The sequence below is a fragment of the Sylvia atricapilla genome, chromosome 5, assembly GCF_009819655.1.
Source record: "Sylvia atricapilla isolate bSylAtr1 chromosome 5, bSylAtr1.pri, whole genome shotgun sequence".
Classification (NCBI taxonomy): domain Eukaryota; kingdom Metazoa; phylum Chordata; class Aves; order Passeriformes; family Sylviidae; genus Sylvia; species Sylvia atricapilla.
This window is the reverse complement of record NC_089144.1, coordinates 53,093,066-53,113,080: the sequence shown is the minus strand read 5'-3', so window position 1 is coordinate 53,113,080 and position 20,015 is coordinate 53,093,066. Positions and strand designations below refer to the sequence as shown.

The window sequence follows — 20,015 nt, the reverse complement described above, 5'->3', positions numbered from 1 at the left end:
CTAGAACTTTGCAGAATTTTTTTCCTCAAGGAAATTTGCCCATTCACATGGAGTGTGAGCACTGCAGTGGAGAGATCACTGGTGTGGTGCAGACCTAGCAGAGGTCTGTTTAATGTGGGTGCCTGCATGGGCTCCACAGTCAGGGCCTCTGCATCTGATGCATCCACATGTGCCACATTTGCTGCAGATGCTCAACTCTTATCCCTGGATCAGCTTCAGAGTGTCCTCTCCTCCCTCACTGCTGCAGCATTTCAGTCATGTAAAAACAGTCAGTCCTGCTTGAAGAAAACTCTATCAAAATTTTTGCAAAGACAAATAACAGAGAACAGCCTTATGGATTTTGTGACTGGAAAGCACCATTAATCTAATCTAACCTTCTGCAAAGAAAAAGTTGTATTTTTTCACTAAGGAAATACTTGCAGCCAAGGAAACTGTTTAAACACAGAGATGTTAAGACTGGTTGGTAATGTTTGCCTACAGTTTAAGGCTGTGGGTGCACAATGAAGACAAGTTCTGTTAAACAGATATTTATAAGATACTAAAAATGTTTCAGTCTCAAGATTTCCCTCAGCAATTCATACTTTCATTTGAATCCTGAGATTCTGTAAGTCAGGTGGCTCACTGCTTCTACTTATGATTTGAATGGCATCACCATAATTAGAAAAATAACTTTAAATTCAATTTTCAAACACAGAAAATCCATTATGCCAATAAAATGTAATTTCCCGAAAGTGTACTACATAACTTGATGTCACCTTATTGAGGCAATGCTTGCTCCTCTCAAATGCAGACAGTGCAGCACTGGGCACTTTATGCATAGGGACTACAGGCAATATTGCATTAATAAAGTGAGGCTGGGGCAGAAGGAAACATTTGTGTAGGGGTGAAACCCTTAGAGGCCTGGAGAGTTTGCCTCTGGAGTCACAGAGGATGTGGCAGGTGGAAGGGTGAGACAGGGCAGGCTTATTCTATAAAGACAATAGTGCAGTACCTGGCAAAGTGCACTAAGTGGTCTTAGGAGGGATATAAAGGAGCCGCAGGGGAGGTTTGTTTTGGCCTCTGAAAGGATTTGTTACCACAGAGCAAGAATAGTCCAATTGTAGCAACACAATACCCAGAAAAGCAGCAGTAGGCAGGAACAGGAGCACAAGGGGAATGCTGCTCTACCTTAAAAATGTAGGCTTGTGCAGATGTGGAGGTGGATTTATTGAAATGTATGTAGGTTTTGAACTTGAAATGTTCAAGTCCAGTTCTGTTCCCCTTCATTAACCAGCACAGAGAATGGGAATATCCAGAGCCCAACAGGTCTCACACAGGGCTGACTGTGGGCTGCTTTAGTTCCACACAGCCAGAAGCAGCCAGGCTACCTACTGGTGAGCTTGCTCACTCCTCAAAAAACACCAGAGGCAACAGAAATAGCCATTGCTGACATCCAGAAAGAGGTTTCTAAGATATTTCCTTGCCTGCTTCATGGAGAAGCAAAGGGAGCCGTGGTTCAGCATTGGCTCAGGAGGAAGCCTGCTTTTGCCACTTCATTGCCGTGACTTCAGGCATGCCCTGTTTTCCTAGATAAGCAGCTAAACTTTCAATCCTGACTGCTAAACATTTTTGCCCATTACTTCTTGTGGACAGAGTAACTCCTCAGGGGTAGAGGGGGGGGGGAAACAAAGCCAAGTTATCCTGAACCACATGCCAGTAAATGTAAAATGTTACTAGAAATCAGGAAAGTGTGCGTGGGTGATGAATTCAGAACCAATTTTACGGGGAAAAATTTGCTGGAAGAAAAATAAACTCCTACAGTTCTTTGCAAAAGTACTTCCAGCTTTCCTTTTCTAAAAGCTCTGAAGCTGTCATGTACTTCTCCTGGTGATTAATGATTCTGGGATAGCTGATATGTGGGTGACGAATTAGTAATCAGCTTTAGGCTTACACAGACATCCAGCCTCTTTCCATTTCGTGTCCTATGCCATGAGCGTACAAATTGCTTCCAGAAATGTTCGTGAGATGTGATGGTTTAAATGTGTTGGGAAGAAAGGTGGAAGCCAATCCTTCCCAAATCCAAAGGGATGAAGTCTAAGCCTGCAGCATAAGACTACAGGGATGTTCCCACCTACAGTACAGATAGATGCTCTGCTGCCTTTTGTGGGTTTTCTCTCAGCTTGAGCTGGGACAGGGTTGGAGATCTTTGTTCACTCTTAGTTGGTTCTCATTGTTCCTCTCATGGGCTCACTAAATTTTACACTTTATGACTCTCATTATATAGATTTAAATGGAAAATATATACTACCTGCCAACAACACAGTGCGTCCCAGTGAAATAAGAAGGCACATTATCCTTTCAGAATATTATGAATGTGTACTGCTTTCCCTACTGCAGCCACCAGGGATTGGAATGGAGGTGCACAGGTAGGCAAGGCAGGGATGGAAAACAGGAGCAAAAAAATCACTTTGAGCTGAACAAAGTTATCCAGAGAATATCAGTGACAGAATTAAATCAGCAGCTTGGCTGATGGAGGGAGGTAACATTCAGGTGAAGTTCTCCTTAGTCTGGCACAGGAAAACAAAATAAAAAGCTATGGGAAGAAAGCTCTTGTATTATCTCTAGGTTATAAAGAATTTGTATTTAATTTTATATTCATTGAAAATTCTTTTAAAGTGAAAGGAAATTAGTTCAGATAAGCTATGTTCTCCTTGAGACTGAAAATTAGCTGAACACCTCTAAACAAAGGGTACTACAACTCAGCAGTAGTTTAAATTGGGAAAGAGATGAGGTCTGTTCTTGTGGCACAGGGATTACTGTTGGATTCGAACATATTTGTTTTGAAAGGTGTTTGACAAATATGTTGTACAGAAAGTTCTGTCATTATTTCTTGTTAAACCCTTTAATCTGTCACAGTCACAGTAGTGCCTCAGCTCTAAATTCTAACTGCTCATTTTTAAATAAGTAATTCCCTACATAGTTGATATGTGTTGAATAAGAAAAGAAAAAAAAAAAAAAAAACAACAAAGAGTGAGTTCTGTTCAATAATATGAGTGATCTGGGAGATGAAGGTGAGCAAAAATTAGATTTGCCACTGGTTGCAAATGAAGAAAACCTTAAAAATAATAGTGCAGACAGAGTAAGATCAAGAGAATAAAAGTAATTTCCAGAACCCTACAAATAGCTTGGACAAATGAAAAATATTTCCTTGGAGAGGGAGAGATCTATATCCCACAGTAATGTGAGGATAAAACAAGGCCATGGTGAGACATGAGGTTGCTACAAGAGATGCCAATGAGAAAGGCCAGATCCTGGTGTCATGGGGCAGAAATGTAGTTCATCTTTATAAGGCTTTGATAGTAAACTATTTCTCTCAGGATGGTGTTTTTTTTTTTTTTTTAACTAGAATACAAGTTCAAAGAACAATTCTCAGTAGGGTTGCTGTGGAGTGATTGATTCTTCAGGAGTGATTTATTGTTACTAAAACTTAGTTAAGAACAGACTAACAAGGACACGAGTCAATTGTGCAAATATTTAAGGGAGAAGACAAGAAGGTTCAAGAGGAATTATTAAGAACATTGAGCAAGAGCGTAAGTAGAAGTAATGAGAGCTAATTAAGGAGCAGAAATTGCAAGCCTCATATAATGAAACGCTTTCTTACACAGGGAGATGGCATGCTGCAGAATAATTGAAGGAAAAGTGCAGGGAGACTGTACAGTTGGAGAAATTAAAGATAAGCATATACAGACTTTTGTAACTAATTAAGAAATTGAGAAGAAAAATAGTGCAGAATGAAGACACAGATCACAGTCTCACTGTTTCTTTACACAGTTATATATTCACTTACTATCTGGGCCCAGGCAAGGAGAGAAAAGAATTTGTATGTGGCGAAAAGATAGAAACAAAACAACAGCCTTTGCCTGTGTTTCTTTTCTCAAAGGCTAATTTCCTTTCAAGCCCTCTAACAAGCAGCAGTGCTCTTAATCCTGAGTGATTTCAAAAGGAGAGTGAAATGGGGATTTGTCTTAAGTATTTGTTCTTTGTATTTTATTCAAAAGGAGAAATTCTGGGATCTATGTTTCTACGGGTCAAAACAAGATCATTCTTATCTCAGCCAGTGTCAGAGACTCTGTGACTAAATATTCAGCTGAAAATTAAGTGTTCCAAGCACAACAATAATACAAGTTTGAAAGCAATGGAATTTAGTTTCTTTATGGGCTTGGTGGTAATTCTGAAATAAAATCTTCTGAGACTTGTTCATGAAATCTACTCTCTGCATTCTGCACCCTGCACCAACATTGCTCATCCACAGGATAGTATACTTTTAAACCATGACTGACCCTTGATCCATGATTTCTCTCATCTATTAAAAAAAAAAAAAAAAAAAAGGAAAAAAACAAACATAAAAGAGCAGTGGAGTTAAAGGTCTTAAAAATAGTAATGCAGCATGTGGTTCAGAAATCTAGAACATGTTACCTTTTCTTTCAGAATAAAATAACTTCTGTGTGATTCTCACTTAAATCTTTTACTGGGAGTTGTACATTTATTGCATACATTCCCACTTCTGCTTTATATTATTTTTTCAGCCTTGGTAACTTCTTTATGCCCACATGGTGCTACATGGAGCACACAGTAATTGAGTCCCAAGCATTGATGAGGGGTCAAAAGTTTGTCTGAGCTCAGGAGATGGAATTAAGCTCTGACTGAGTCGGGTACAGACAGAACCCATTCCATGATGTCCTTTTTTATGCTGCTTGTTCAGAAACAGTAATAAACACATGCCAAGTTGTGTCATTTCTTGCTGGAGCTAAATTCTAGTCCTCCTTGCCTGCTGCCAATGGAATCTAAAAGGCAGGATCATGTTTTAATAGCAGTTACAGTTCTGCGGTTCTACAGACTCATGCCCACTCCATTTGGGATTGAGTTTATCCTGATCTACAACACCTTCTGGATCATCAGGATAAAAAATAACTCTTTTTCAATGGGGTATCAGAGATACATCTCAGTGCATTTCCTCAAATTTCTGGTTTATAGAGCTCTATAGAAATAAAGGCTTGGGAGAGACACCCATGTGACCTTCTGGGTATCCTAAGCCAGCTTTCATCTGATTTACTTCATTTAAGCAGTGATAGATGGGCTTTCCTTATAAATGGCTGAAGAAGATCAGAAACATTTTTGCATAATTCTTAGAAAACCCTGAGTCTTTTAGGATCCACTCTGTTTCCCAGAACTCTCACCTTTAAAAAAAAAAAATCACTTTTTTTTTTTTTTTCCAAAATAATTCCTGTTCATTTTGAAAATCCCACTGTCTCTGTGCCTTGGGATCAGTTTGAAACTGAAATGCTTACCCACGAGGTGTGCTGGAATCACATTTCCATCTCATTGTGATGGACCAGCTGCCTGATCACAGCTGTTTTGAATACCATGAATTATCTTGCCCAACCTCCAGTGATCACTCCAGAGCGGACCATTTTGCTTCCAATTTCCAGCTCCATGAACAACTTTTTGTCACTGGTGGTGACACAAAGCAGCAGGATCTGTCTCAGCTGGGGTCAGGTACCAATGTGGAGACAATTTAACCAAACTGAGAGATGTCCATAACATGACAAGGTGAATCTCATGATGGTCTCCTCCTTGACAGGGTTAATTTTTTCCCATTTGACATCCAAGACACCTTGGAAATTTTTGGGGTTTTTGCTCACTTTTTAGAAATTTTGTTTCTCAAGACAACTCTAACCCTATTTTTGCCAGCACAGTTGTCCACCTCAGGAATGCTGATTTACTGCCAGGCCACTCCAGTCCTGGCCACTGTGCTACAGGCAGGTTGATGAGGATTCTGAAGGTGTTGGACATAAGCTGTATTTGGATATTCACATCAATAACGTGCATGGAGCATCTTTGCATTTTTAGCATGGTAAATAACAAAGCCATCTGGAGGCTTGCTCTGCAGACACTGCCAGATTTCCAAAAGGTAGAAAATGCCTCCTCAAAAAAAAAATGCTCTCCAGAATTTCCCTGACAGCAAAATATTTTTATTGTCCTGCATTATCTTGAGATAAATGCAATTTCTTCTTTGGTTGCCTTGCCACTGACCTCCACAGCAGTGATCTCTGTCAGTGTGTCTTCTGTCTTTGTGTACATACCCAGAAACCCAGAAAAACTGGGATCAGAAAATGTAATAAAATAAAACTGCTGTTGAATAGAAGCAGTTAAATATTTTCAAATTTTAGGTGAAAAGCATGGTTGTTTGGGGAAAAGGAAATGCCATATTTGTGAATTCACTTTTGGCCAGTTGCCTTCCTGTTTTGTCTTGCCAATAGCAGACAGTGCAGGGTGCACTGTTAGTGGCAGAGTGGATTACCTCCTTTTGTAATTATTATTTAATTACTGCAAATGAGATTTTATTTTTCATTTTCTTCAAAGCAACTTGGAGATATTTTGTGAAAGGAAAATGAAAAGCTCGGTAGCAGGGTAGAATAGAGGTCCTCATGCTTTGGTAAATGCAGAGCTCAAAGGAGTAACAAGGAAGAGTCCTGGATTCCACATTAGGATTTGGGAAGCAGCAACACAACCACCCATTCACACAGCAATCCCATTTTTCCTGAAGTTTGTATATATCTTTAGTCTGCTTTTGAAGGAATCTCTTGCTCTGTAATACTAATTTCTCAGCTCTTTAAGCTTAGAAGTAGCCCAGAGGATGTTCTCTTTTTCCTAAGGCAGAGGCTATATTTGCTAATTAAGCTGCAGCTTTGAAAGACAAGGTTTAGCCTTCCTCTGCTAAGTTACACAGGGACTCAGAGGAAGTGAAAAACAGCAGCAATGACATCTCTTCATGCTCCTTACTGCTTTTAATTTAGTCTAGAGGCAGCCAGTAATTTACAAAGGTTACTGTAGTGCAAGGATGATTTCTTCTGTGGATTTTTTTTCTAATCCTCCTTTATTGGATAATAATCAAATCCACCTAATGTCTACAGATAATATATAGACATTTTGTCTTGTTGAATGTTGAAAAAACCTTGTTGAAGCTTTTTTTTCCTAACCACTTACTCTAGTGGTTTGCTTTTGAAAGGTGTATGGATATCTCAATATTAAAAATTAGGGAATATTTTGTAGTCTTTTCTTCACTATGTAAATAAATTCTCACAGGAGTGTATGTAAGAGAAATAAGGATGGTAAAGGATAGGAAGACTGAGAGAAGTACTGGACAAAGTGCATTATTTTTATTTGAGGGCAGTAGCTGGAATGGGAATCTTTCTAATGCCTGGATAGATAGATATAGTTATAGATGATATAGATATAGATATAGATATAGATATAGATATAGATAGATATAGATAATTTTTTCCCATTAAAGAAAAGGAAGAGAGAAACAGGGATTTTAAAATATCAAGGAAATTAATTTTGGGGGGAAGAAAAGTAGTCATTTATAGAAGAGGAAAGATGTCATTAGTTAATACGAGTTAGTTGATCATTAGTTTTTACTGTCAAAATTGTTGAAAATGAAAAATGGGAAAAAGAGAACAGCAGCTGGAACTATCAAATGTTCAGGAGCCATCAGTCTGTTCTTCTTTAGGACAAAAGGTGATCTGCATGTCTAACACTAACAAAACTGATGACATGATATAAATTTGAGGTGAAAGTTACCTGAAAAGAAAATTTTATGTTGCTTAGGAAGACATGAGTTTTAAAAGGTTTTACAATGAATTATTGTTATTAAAATGTATGTTTTAAAATACATATGAGTATGTCTCAATATTCATATTGGATGCTAAATCACTAAATAGTTGAATATATGGCATATTTTGCAGTAGTTATGCCAATCATAATGCTAGCAAAGAACCCTTGTGCTAAGAGAGTTGTGGATCATTAGTAATGATCAAGGGAGAAAAGTCATTAGAATAACATGTTTCTTGTGGAAAAATTATTTGAATTTCATCCCTTATTTCCCAGCCACACCTACTATATTTAAAATTAAATTATATTCGATGCAACCTATCTCTGTGTTTCTGTAAGCAAATATCCACTTTTTTGGTTTAGGAAAATAGAACTGGAGTGGAAAATAAAACTGGAGAGGAAATTCATAACAGATACAGGCTGTGTATTTTAGGTTTTCAGTAGTGAATTCGTGATATAGAAAGAAGTAAATCCAGAGTATTATTTTCTCTCTCTCATTCTCCCTTATTCTTAAATATTTTCACTACCATCTGGCTGACTTTGGAAGAAAATAACATTTCCAAAGTACATTCCTTTTTTTAACATAAATACTGGCAATTGTAACTGAGTTCCTTAAAAATCATCTGTCATTGTCAAAGTCAAGTAGGCTGGTCATTCTCTGAGAAAATAGTTCAATCATCATTTGGTTGTACTTGAAGAAAAAAAATACAGTCAGTTTCTAAAATCAATTTGAGCCAACTTCTAAATTCAGATATTTTTATTGGTAGATCAATATTACTGGGGAATTTTGTGGGGTTTTTGTCCCTAAGCATATCAAGAGAACCAATGGCATTTTTGTTGGGAGCTTGGTTTTATACCTTTACAGCTTTACAGATTTTTATAGCTTGGATTTATTTCCAAGCAAACACAATAAAAGATTTAAGACAGTAATTTAAATTGGGAGTAACTTCTTCTGAAGGAAGTAAAAATCCTTTCTTTTTGAGCTAATGAAATGACTACAGAATTAAACACAAATAGAATTCAATTTAAAACTTTAGGCTTTTTCTGATTGCTTCATCACAAGTGCATTCAAGCTGTAAAGGTTTTGCAGAGTAAAGTGCAAAGTGGCTTTCCCAAGGTACCCTTTGATTTTCCTTCTGGCCTGGACTATGGACATAAATCAGTGAGGTTTTTTTAACCCTTTAATAATGACAAAGAGGGGATTTGCTGGATTTCAGAACTACTCATGAGCCTGTTAGAAATCTTACTCTGTTTCTATAATGAACTCACGAGAATAGATGCTGGTGAGTATTTTTGGTGCAAAGAGAAATTCCACCTGAATATGAGGAAGTATTCCTTTACTGTGTGGGTGACCACACAGTGGAACAGATTGCCCAGAGAGGGTGTGGAGAATCCCGCACTGGAGATATTCCAGAACCATCTGGATGCAATGCTGTGCCATGTGCTCTGGAATGACCCTGCTGGAGTGGGGAGGTGGGGCCAGATGATCACTGTGGGCACTTCCAGCCTGACCCCATCTGGGATCCTGCGGTTTTGAGCAGGTATTCCTCACGTTTACCTAAATGTAAAAATAAGGCAGTGCACTCTGAGTTAAAAGTAACCACTAAATGTGATACTGTAATATGACAGAAGTAATTATCCTTAGTAGGAAAAATATTTCTGATTTTTTTTCCATTTTTCCTTTATTCTCCATTCTCTTTTATTTCATTGCTCAACTCAGAATCCCTGAGGGAAAAGATTAGTTTGCCCAAAACTTGGGATTTTTTTTTCCTGCTAGCTGTCTTAATTAAACAGTTTACTTCAAATTCCACCTACTTTTGATTTAAAAAGAGAATTTTTGCCATATTAATCCCAGTCTTGGTTTTGCACTATTACAGTCAAACTGCCACTATTACTCCTTGTTCCTGCTAGGAAGTGTCTAGCCAATTACGACTCTTTCCATTGCAAGTCTTGCCTCAAGAAATCCTATGGTTAAGTAGGCTCTTCACAAGAAAAGAAATTCAGCTTTAGTGCCAATCAAAAGAGTAACCAACATAAACTCAAGCTCCCCATACTCTGCTCTTGTAAGGATGGGGGCTGGTTTATACCTGCTCTTAATCTGTAGTTTTGAATTATTAGTGAGTGATGGTACAGAGTCTTTTTAACAGCTGGAGTCCTTCATTAGATGGATTGTGTCATGTCAGGAGTCAGGGGAGGGCAGCCGAGAAGTGGAACACTTGGTCTGGCTGGAAGAGTGCTCAGCTGAAGCTTTTTTGATTGTTTGATGGCATAACAGTGCCACTGCAGATGGGGAATTAGGACAATACTGGGATTTAGAGTGGCCTCTTTGCCTTTCTTCAGCAAGGGAAGAAGAAGGGGGGAAATGTCACCTGTAAAGTTGGGGAGAAAAAAACAACAATCGGAACTATGATGGCTGCTTGGAATTCAGGTGGCTGCACATCAAACTGCCTCTAACAGTCTGACTGCTGATTCCTACTATTCATGAAAAGTGGCTTTATTTTAGTTCTGAAATATCCTAGAGCAACAGCTCTCCCTTTGAGTTTTCCCATCTGAATGGCTAAAATGTTCTCTTTTTTAATTTTCTCTCTCGACCCTCTCCTCCCACTCAGCTCTTTCAACATGTGTTTAGCTATGTTCAAAGAGAGAGTGAGGAAATAGTTTTCACTCCATCTCATACAACCAAAACACTTCTGCAAAGAACCTTCCTTAAATTTTGGGAGGAATCAGCTGACAGAGGAAGGTTAGTTGGCTGAAGGCAAGGTAACATGACAAAGAGCAGCTCAAAGGCATAGTGACAATTTTAACTGACTTCTTTTCAGTTAACCACATGTGCTTCTGGATGCCCAGGTGCTGTTAAACCACGTTACCTTTGGAGCCTGTCACCTCAGCCTGCTTCCTTTCTTTGTCTGAAACTAAAATCAATTGACCTTCAAGATACAGTCAGGTTCACCTATTCATTGAGAAGTGAAGAGCTTGATTATACTTAGGATATCCTGGTTGCTTGGACTGGTACTTAAGGCTGCATTTCATTCTCTCTCCTGATTTTTAGGAGACACTCGGTTTACTGTTATTTGTAATCCTCAATTGAAGTTTTAGTACCATCCTAGATCAACAGATATCTGTTTCGAGTGGACAGTGTAAATTATAAATTCTGCATTAACAATGTAGCAACACTGGAAAATACCCTTTAGTTCCAAAAACCTTTAATGGCTCTCTTATGTTGGCCATCTAAATCCCATGGGTATTTTAAATCAGATGTGCTGTGGGGAACTTAGCAATAGTAATATTAATGACTCCCATAGTGCTGACAATATGTAATGGTTTGAGTGGGGCATCCTTTGATGTTGTATGGTGTTAATGACAGCAATAATGAGCTTTGCAATTGACCACATCATTTGCCTTGAAGGATCATTTCAGATAACAAAAACCAGAGGTTTGTTGTGCAAGAACTGGTTGTTCACATACACAAACACTGTTTTCCTTCCCAGTAGAGAAGTTATTTATTGCTAGGAGACAGCATTTTCTTCTATCCCAGGGATATGTTGATAATGCTGTAGAAGGCCCCATATTTCCAGACACATACTGTGAATAATCGAAATCTGAGAAATTACTTCATTCTGAGCCAGGTATAAAATTACAACAGGAGATAAAAATGCAAGGGCCTATATAATCCTCTGAGTTCATTGGTTCTGAATGTTTTAAGTTCTCTTCTTTTTTGCCTGTATTCTTATTAGCATCCTGTCACTGGATTGTCTGGGAGCTGACAGGTAAATTTCCTGTCTAAAATGCTGATTATATGATTAAAATTACTGATATTTTGATATGCCCCATTTTGTGCTTTCTGACTGTGTGCTGTGTAACCAACAGAAAGGTTTGTACTTAATTATAAGCCAAGCATTAAGTGACACATGCTGGCAGGATGCCTGCTCCATAGCTTTTCTTTTTTATGTTTCTTGTGTGTTCTTTCAAAGCCTCAAGTAATGCAACGTGTTTTCTGAGTAATTGTAATGCTGCTTTAGGAATACCTTTACAGCTCCTCAGAAGTTATCACAAAATCCTCCACCCACCAGCACTGGCTGATGACTGAGCCTGGTTAATAGATTGTCTCTGATCTCAAGTTGCTACCATATAAGATGGAATATCTGGAATATCATTCAGTAACCTGAACTGGAAAATTAAAGAGAGATTGCAGCTGGGTGATGGGCGAGATTGGAAAGGATGTTTTAAGAATCCTGTTCTGCCTATATTGCTGCAGCTCTTCTAAAGTAATATGTTTTATGAAACACCCTTAGAAACTTCCCAGTATCAGTACTGTTGCTTAGGGGTTAAAATCAATTGGAGCTTACTGTCTAAAAATCCAGTTTCTATGCCTTGCCCTGGAAAGTGGAAGGGACAGACTTTGTGTTAGATTAAGATGAGTTAGAGTAGATTGAGGCTTAAGTGTTTTTCCATCAGAATGTAAATATTAAAGATAGACAATTTTACCTCGTCTTTGTATTATTTAATTTTTATTTTCCTGATTCCATTTTAAGCTGAATTCTAATAATTCTTGTTATTCCACTAGCACTCCAATCTAGCCCAGAGAATACTGAGAATGTAACATGTTTCTGTGTCTACTAAAAGCCCAGATTTCTTTTGGTACTTTTTATTTATTTTCTTTGCTAGAACATGGACATTCATATTTATGACTTTCTTGTTTTCCAGCGCCTCCCAGATGGCTCTGCCCCAAGTGCACACGCTGAATTTTATCTTCTGCCAGATCCTTATGAGGTCAGTCGAAGGAAAACAAGAACAGCTCCAAAAGGCTCTGACCCTACTTACAATGAGCTTGTGAGTACTGTTCATTTTCTTCCACCCTTTCTTGTTTCACAGAATCATGGAATGGGAGAGACCACAGCGGTCATCTGGTCCCACCTCCCAGCTCCAGCAGGGCCATCCCAGAGCATAGGGAACAGGATTGTGTCCAAATGGGTCTGGGATATCATCAGTGAGGAAGACTCTTCACCCTCTCTGGGCAATCTGCTCCAGTGCTCAATCACTGCACAGGGAAGTTCTCCCTCACATTCAGGTGAAACCTCCTGAGCATCAGTTCCTCCGGTTGCCTCTTGTCCCATTTCTGGGCCCCACAGAGCAGAGCCTGGTACATCTCCTGACCTCTTCCTGCAGAAACTGACACATGGATGAGGCTTCCTCTCAGCTGTCTCTTTTCCAGGGTGAACAGGCCCAGCTTACTCAGCTTTTTCTCATGAGAGAGATGCTCCAGCCCCATCACCATCTTCAGAGCCCTTCACTAGACTCACTCCAGTGTCCCCTACTATTCTTGATCTGTTGAGCCCAGAACTGAACACAGCATTCCAGATGTGCCTGAGTAGAAAGGCAGGATCACCCCACTCAAGCTGCTCGCTGTGCTTTTCCTAAAGCACCCCAGGATCCCTTCTTAGCCATGAGGGTACACTGTAGGCTCATGGACAGCCTGTTGTCCACCAGGACCCCCAGGCCCTTCTCTGCAGAGCTGCTTCCCAGCAGGTCACCCACAACCCACACAGGTGCAGCTTGTTTTATTTGCTTTGCCCACTCTTGAAATAAAACAACAATAACAGAATTGTTAGAGCTGTTGCAATGAGGATGACTAAAAGGAAGGACTGTATCATAAGCTGAACCACAAATGGGGACAACTGTCTGCGTTGCATCTTTCTCAGAAGTGAAACAGTGTGTTTTTAAGGCTCTCTCTTCAGGAAAGCAGTTGGATTTTTCACAGTGCTCTGTCTTATCCCATAACCACCGTTACACATTAGCCAAATGAAGCCAAGCATCATTGCACCATAACCCAGCAGTTCTGAATGTAGATATGCACAGTAGCATGAAAAGTATTAATTGAATGGGCACTGTTATTCAAATTAACATTTGAAAATTGGTTGTCACTGTCCTAAATGATAACACAAGAATAAATATCCAGGTTCTTTTCATGTTAAAATGCCATCAGTTCACAGCTATATATGATTATTTCACACACCACTGAAGTGCTTATGCCTCTGGGGTGAAAGGAAACATTTGTATGGAGAAACATTTATGGCAGGATGGCAAATGGTATAAACCCCTGGTTTTTTTTGAGGGCAAATGAGATTGAAACAGTAGGTGGGATTGGAGATTACAATTATTATATGTAACAAATCTAAAGATCTCAAAGCAATTTCCAAATGTTCTTTCAGCAGGCTATAAAGTAGAAGGCATGGAAAATATTACCACTCCACCCTGTTTCACAGATAAGATATGATGAAGCTTAGGTTAGTCAGCAGAGTCTGAGTGCTTATCTCTTAGTTTCTCAGTCCTGGTGTTCTAATATTTCTCTTTTCCCACATGTGTTAATTACAAAAGTTTGTATCTGCTTACACTGATGACTTCCAGCATTTTGTAAGAAGGCTCCCTGAGTAGTATTGCTGCTCACAGCTGAGACAAATTTCCCTCTCTACAGTACTGCAGTGGAACAACAAGGAACTAGGCTCTATTTTTTTGTTCTTTCCTTCTTTTTTTGTTATCAGAGTGGAATGAATCTAATTAATCTGTCTAAAGAAATTCTTTTACATTTGAAAGATATTTAAAGCAAAGGTACATAATACGATTATATCATAAGATTCATTGTAAAGTATCCAAAATGGACAACAGATAAGAGCCAGCCAGCAACACTGGAAGACAATTATCTTTCAAATTGTTCTTAGATTCCTTTGAATGCAAGGAAATCCAAAACTCTGTCTGCAGTTAGTCACTGAGAAGAAATTTAATTGTAGTTCATGAGTGTCCCTCTGCTGTTAAAAGAAATTCCGTGAAAACATTAATGTCCTTAATCAAAACAGAGAGCCTTCTTCCCAGATGCTCAATCTTTTTCACTGGGAAGTGCTAATCACAGTGGGGACATATGGTTCCATTGAACTTGGCTATTTCTAACCCAATGCCTGTGCTCTAGCAGCTCTGCTCCTCCATATGTGATGTCATTCTGGATGCATTTTTTGTCCAAGGCTGGTAGACTGAGGCAGAAGCTGCCCCAGGGAAGAAAAACTACTGAAAATATAAGTCAGCTGTCGCTTAAGTTAGTTACCGTCCAAAACACTGTGTACAGAAATGTAGTAGCCTTTTTTATGAGTTCATAAGTTTTTATTAAAGCCAAATGCTGGAAGGAAGCTGTGTATTAATTTTCTTCTTTGTTCCAGACTGAGAAAAATCTGAAATGTGCTTCTCTCGGGTATTTTTGATTTTAGTTTTGTGCTTCTATTGCTTATGACTGCCTACAGCAAATTATCAACCTTGCAAAACTCCTTTTTATGTTTGATTTTTACTCATGTGTGTGAGAGTGAAGATGTGAAAGTCCAAGAGGGCTGACAATAAAATAAGTTACAGCAAATGTTTTGGAGTTGCTTTTAGCAAACAAATCCTTCTTTTCTCTTGTGCCTGTATTTGGAATTTGTGGCATTCACAGTAGATAATGTTATATTGCATTAAGAAGTGGTGGTAGAAAAGGAGTAACATGGAAAAATGGAATACAAAGAGAAAATCAAGGCAGAGCAGCCCCAGCCAGGCTGATGCAAGGGGAGGAGAAGAACTGCACCAGGAGCCACAGCCACTCCCTCCTGCACCATGCATCAAAACTACCTTGGATTAATTACCAAATCTAGGAACTGTGCCATGGCTACCTAAGGAGAAGCAACTGTCCCTCATTTGTGATTAAAATGTCATTAGACTCCTGTAGGTCAACAGTGTTTCGCTTTTTGGAGCCAGGAATAGTTGAATTCCAGCCCTAACTGTCCCATTGATTTTCTGCATGACCACATATAACTCACCTCCATCTGATCTCTGCAAACAACCAGGCAAATATTCTCACTGCACAATCATTTCAGGATTTAACTGTCCCCAAATTTTTGCAGGTGGCATTTGTTTTATCCACATCCTAATTCAGCCTTCTCCAGACCTTTCTTCACTCCCTACATTCTGATGATAATGTATACCTTACTCCAGCTGAATTTGCAATACCATTTTAGAAACAGTTTACTGGGATCATTTGAAAACCACCTACCCTGCACTGCAAAGGCCTGTCATTGCTCAAAGATTAAAGCCTCTTTTTGGCCAAAGACTGAAAGTTGTTCATTACTGCAGTTCAGTTTCTTAGCGTTTACAGCTGATATGTATAGTTTCTGGTGATTTAAAGCAACAGCTGGTACCTTTAATACATTGGCAGAGAAACAAGGCAGCTTTCTTTGGTAACAATAGCATTGCCTCAGTGTCAGATCAGAGATTTATTCTAAATTATATTATGCTTACTGTGTCCTTGCTTTTCAGATTTTCTTTATCATCTCACTTTTATTTTGGTGTGGGAAAGAGAAGCTGGGGAATTTGTAATTCACAGACAATTTGGCAAAACAGGCACAGTAAACATAAAAACCAAAAAGCACCAGGTGCAAATTTCATGACAGCTGTCCCAAACTATTATTTCCAAAGGTTTCTAAATGGAAAAGGAAACGTCAAGCCCCTGCTAAGACCTTTCTTGGTGTCCCATTGGTGCTTCCTGTGAGGGTTGCCTGATTTCCTGTCCATTCCATGCTCCCTGTGAAATTCCTGCAGTTGCAAGTGGAAGTACAGAGAGGACTCATTAGTCCAACCCACAGACATCCAAGCTCGAGGGGCTCAGTCTGCCTCTCCTTTTCCTCAGCAGTACCATAGGTACAGCCTGCATTCAGTTTCCATGGAAAATCCAAGTAGGTAAATGCCTTTTAGGCAGTTTCAGTTTCCCATTCTCTGGAAGTGAGAGAATGTCACCACGTTTGCTTTTTAAATAGCATAGAGAGATTAAAATTTAAAGATTTTTTCTACTGCAATTAAAATAGCAAAACCAGCCATACAAATTTTAGATTAAATGTACTTCTCTTAAGCAAGCTTACCTTTCAGGTCTGCACTATCTGAGAGCATTCCATCAAGTTTTATCAGCCCACATGTAGTTCACTCAGCAGGTTTTGATTAATGCAGAGACTGAAGCATGGGAATCTGTTCTGAGTGCAGCTTATTCTTGTTAGGCTATTGCTCCAGATTGTTTGGGGGTTCTTTTTAATTCAGAAAACACTCCATTATTAGTTCATAATTAATCCCTATGTGTTCTCACAGTATTAAGGTAATTTAAAAGCTATTTTAAAAACTATAGGCATTAGTTATTTTTAAGAGATGCTAAACTACTGTCTCATTTATTTTAAGAAGTATCAACAGCACTAAACATCTAAATTTAGTAAGTTCCACTTGCTAAACTGGGTCTAATCTTTTCCACTTCTCACAGGGAAAATTTGAATACCATTATTTTTTTCTCTCAAGCATTGTTCAAGACAGGTTTGAAATTTATTTTAAAATAATAGCCTAGCCTTGTGATTCTAAGGTAGAATCTCTTTATACAAACTAGAAAGGTATTTCTGAGGTAAGTTCACTAAGTGAATTTGGCTCATTGTTAATAGCTTACTATTCTGGATGGAAGTTTAAAACAATTATCACAAAGTTGGATTAATCATCATCCTGAATGCTGCATTGAAGTGTTTGCCTGTCAAATAGATTAACAAACTTGTATGTTTTTTCTGTTTCACTAAATATTATTTCAGATTGTATATGACAGAGTCACAGAGCTCCAAGGCCGTGTACTGAAGCTTGTTGTGAAAAGCAAAGCAACATTTGTGGGAGCTGTTAACATTCAACTGAGCAGTGTCCAGTTCAATGAAGAAAAGTGGTACCCACTGGGAAACAGTGTAATTTAAATTTTCTCCAAGGTGATGCAATTATTTGCCCACTAATGTTTCTTTATGCCATTTCCCACAGTACATTTTGTCTCAGTTGCCCCTGAGAATAGGCAATCGTGCTGAGCACGTATCCTAACCTTTCTAACCGTAAGGCTATTGTCTTAAAAGATGCTTCCATCTTCCTGCCCCAGATTCCTGACAGTGTGACTTTAAGGAATCACATGCTAAGGACTTGTAGCAACATGCGGAAAGTTCTTATGACAGCAATGAAGGGCTTGGTTTTGTTAATATTAAATAGTACTGTAAAAAAACTGAATTCTGTACACATCGGTGTGTGGGGCCTCATTCTCTGCTTATGAATTCCATTGACTGTGTTGAAACAATGTTGATAATTATGTAATTTATCATCACTCCATGTGATGAGTTCACAAGAAAACCATGGGATGGTTCCCTGCCGATATATTTTTGATGTCCAGCAAATTTCACATTAAATCTTGCCCATTCAATACTTTGGGGTTTTTTAAGAAGTTTAAAAGTTTTGGTACAATGTAATGCTTAATCCAGGATATTAATTTGTCAATGAAATAATTTGTCAATTATATAATAATATAATTTGTCATTGTTTCTTTTATTCTGACATCCAAGAGGGAAATATAACTGGTCATTTGTGTAAAGAAAGAAGGAGGGAGAAGCTAATGTTCATGAATAAAGAGAATATATTTCATGTGAGCTTTCAGTGGGGGATTTATTTAAGCTCATGATAACACAGATATTTGTCCAGCAGTTTTCCCACATTGCACTCCTATGCATAAGGGGTACAAGTCAATACATGCATTGAATAGACCTCAGGGCTATAAAATACATGTTTTTATATTAATTAATTAATGATCATGAGTGGTTCCTTTAAGTTCACAGATGCTAATTATGGGCCCTGTTTTTTTCCAATTAGAGGAAGCACTAAAGCACATCTTTAAGCATTTGGCACATGAGCAGCCACAGTGAACTGCCCATTATTCCCAGACTCTTGCACACAGCCACTGACTACGTAAATAAAACCTTCCAGGGCCAGGGACACATTTTTAAGGCACAGGAGACATGTTGATTTAGGATCTGATCTGCTGTAAATTTTAAGTTACCATATACTGGCCAGATCTGACATTTGTCCTACCAGTGGGAAAGTGGTCAACAGAGGGGTAACAATCCCAGAAGTGAAGATAATTACCTTCTTCTCCCAGGATGCTCATATCAATCTTCAGAATATAAAATTGTATAAAGCTCCTGAAGTGGGACTTCCCAGCATCAAACCAATGGACTTGATTGGGTTTTATCTGAAAATACTTTCCCCAGTCAAATTGGTGTACTAAGCTCCTACTCCTCAGTAATGGGAGGTGAGAAGAACTCTGTTTGGATATTAATATTATTATTCTATTCAGAGCTGTAAGAAACTGTAAAATATTTACCACATGCAAGGGATATTGGCTGGCACACAGAATATCATCACTACAAAGATCAGGACACCAAATATTTTATATTATTGGCTCTCCTGGGAAATGTATCAAGTGTCTTGTCATTCGAGCACAGAAAACATTGAGACCAGCTTACAAAGTCATCAAATTACCTGACCTTACAGTTCAATATTGATTTCAAATTCCTTTTAGTCTACTGTCTCAGTTTCCTTATTAAAACTATAATGCAATTTTCTAACAGTGTTTTTTCCTGTGACATTTTCTAACCCTTGTTTATCACATGCCCTGATTTTTCCATCTTAGAGCAACATAAAATAAAACAGCATTAGAATAGCAATAAATAAAAAAAGCATTACAATATATTATCAGAACTGTCTGCAAATTTAAGCAATATTGTTTGCTATTAAAGGAACTTGTCAATATAACCTCCTTTTAAAAAAGATCATATTTGAGTAACAAATCTGCCATTAATTGTGTAATTTTAGTCCTGTGGAAGGTCAACAATGCTTCAGTTCTGAAAGGAAGATGGGAAAATTGTGTCTTATGAGCAAGATCTACACTGATAGCTCTGTTAGGAAAGAAGTTGTTCTCATAGATCTTCACACACATGATCAACCCTTGCTTTTTCTAAAATTCTCTAGTTCTCCTCAGAGTACTGTATTTCTGATTTCCTGAATTCCCAGTAAGATGTATCCTGAGCTCCGTGCTGCTACGAGGAACATGGTTCTTTACAAATCAGTCCACTAATTTTTTGTCTTGCTTTAGCAGCCAGAGGTTCAAGACTAAGCTAAGGAAAGGTACCAATACTAACATACCATTTTTTATGATTTTAAGAATATTTTTTTTTCTCAAAAGTATTTTTCAGGTAAGAAAATGATAGTAGGCACTAAAGAGGAATAGCCCAATCAGAGCTCACATTTTACAAATTTAAAGGGAACGTTGTATATGTAATTTTCCTGTTTCCTTGAAAAGGTACATTGATAAGAAATTTTGTTTAATATAAATAAAATGTCAATTTCACAAGTTCGTATCCTAAAAATTAGCATGATCTTTCATATATATTGGACCATTATTCTCATTAAATAATTAATCATACATTTGAAATCAACTCCATGTGACATTAACTGAATTTTAA

General features: G+C 38.2%; 1 protein-coding gene across 1 annotated transcript in view; it reads left to right on the top strand.

Moving 5' to 3' along the window:
- PIK3C2G (phosphatidylinositol-4-phosphate 3-kinase catalytic subunit type 2 gamma) overlaps nucleotides 1–19,314 on the top strand; it is a 184,286-nt gene extending 164,972 nt beyond the window's left edge. The window contains exons 31-32 of the mRNA XM_066319528.1: nucleotides 12,358–12,483; nucleotides 17,280–19,314. Of these exons, the coding sequence (XP_066175625.1) occupies nucleotides 12,358–12,483; nucleotides 17,280–17,432 (279 nt within the window). The 3' untranslated portion in view covers nucleotides 17,433–19,314. The remainder of the gene's footprint in view (nucleotides 1–12,357; nucleotides 12,484–17,279) is intronic.
- The last annotated feature ends 701 nt before the right edge of the window (nucleotides 19,315–20,015 follow it).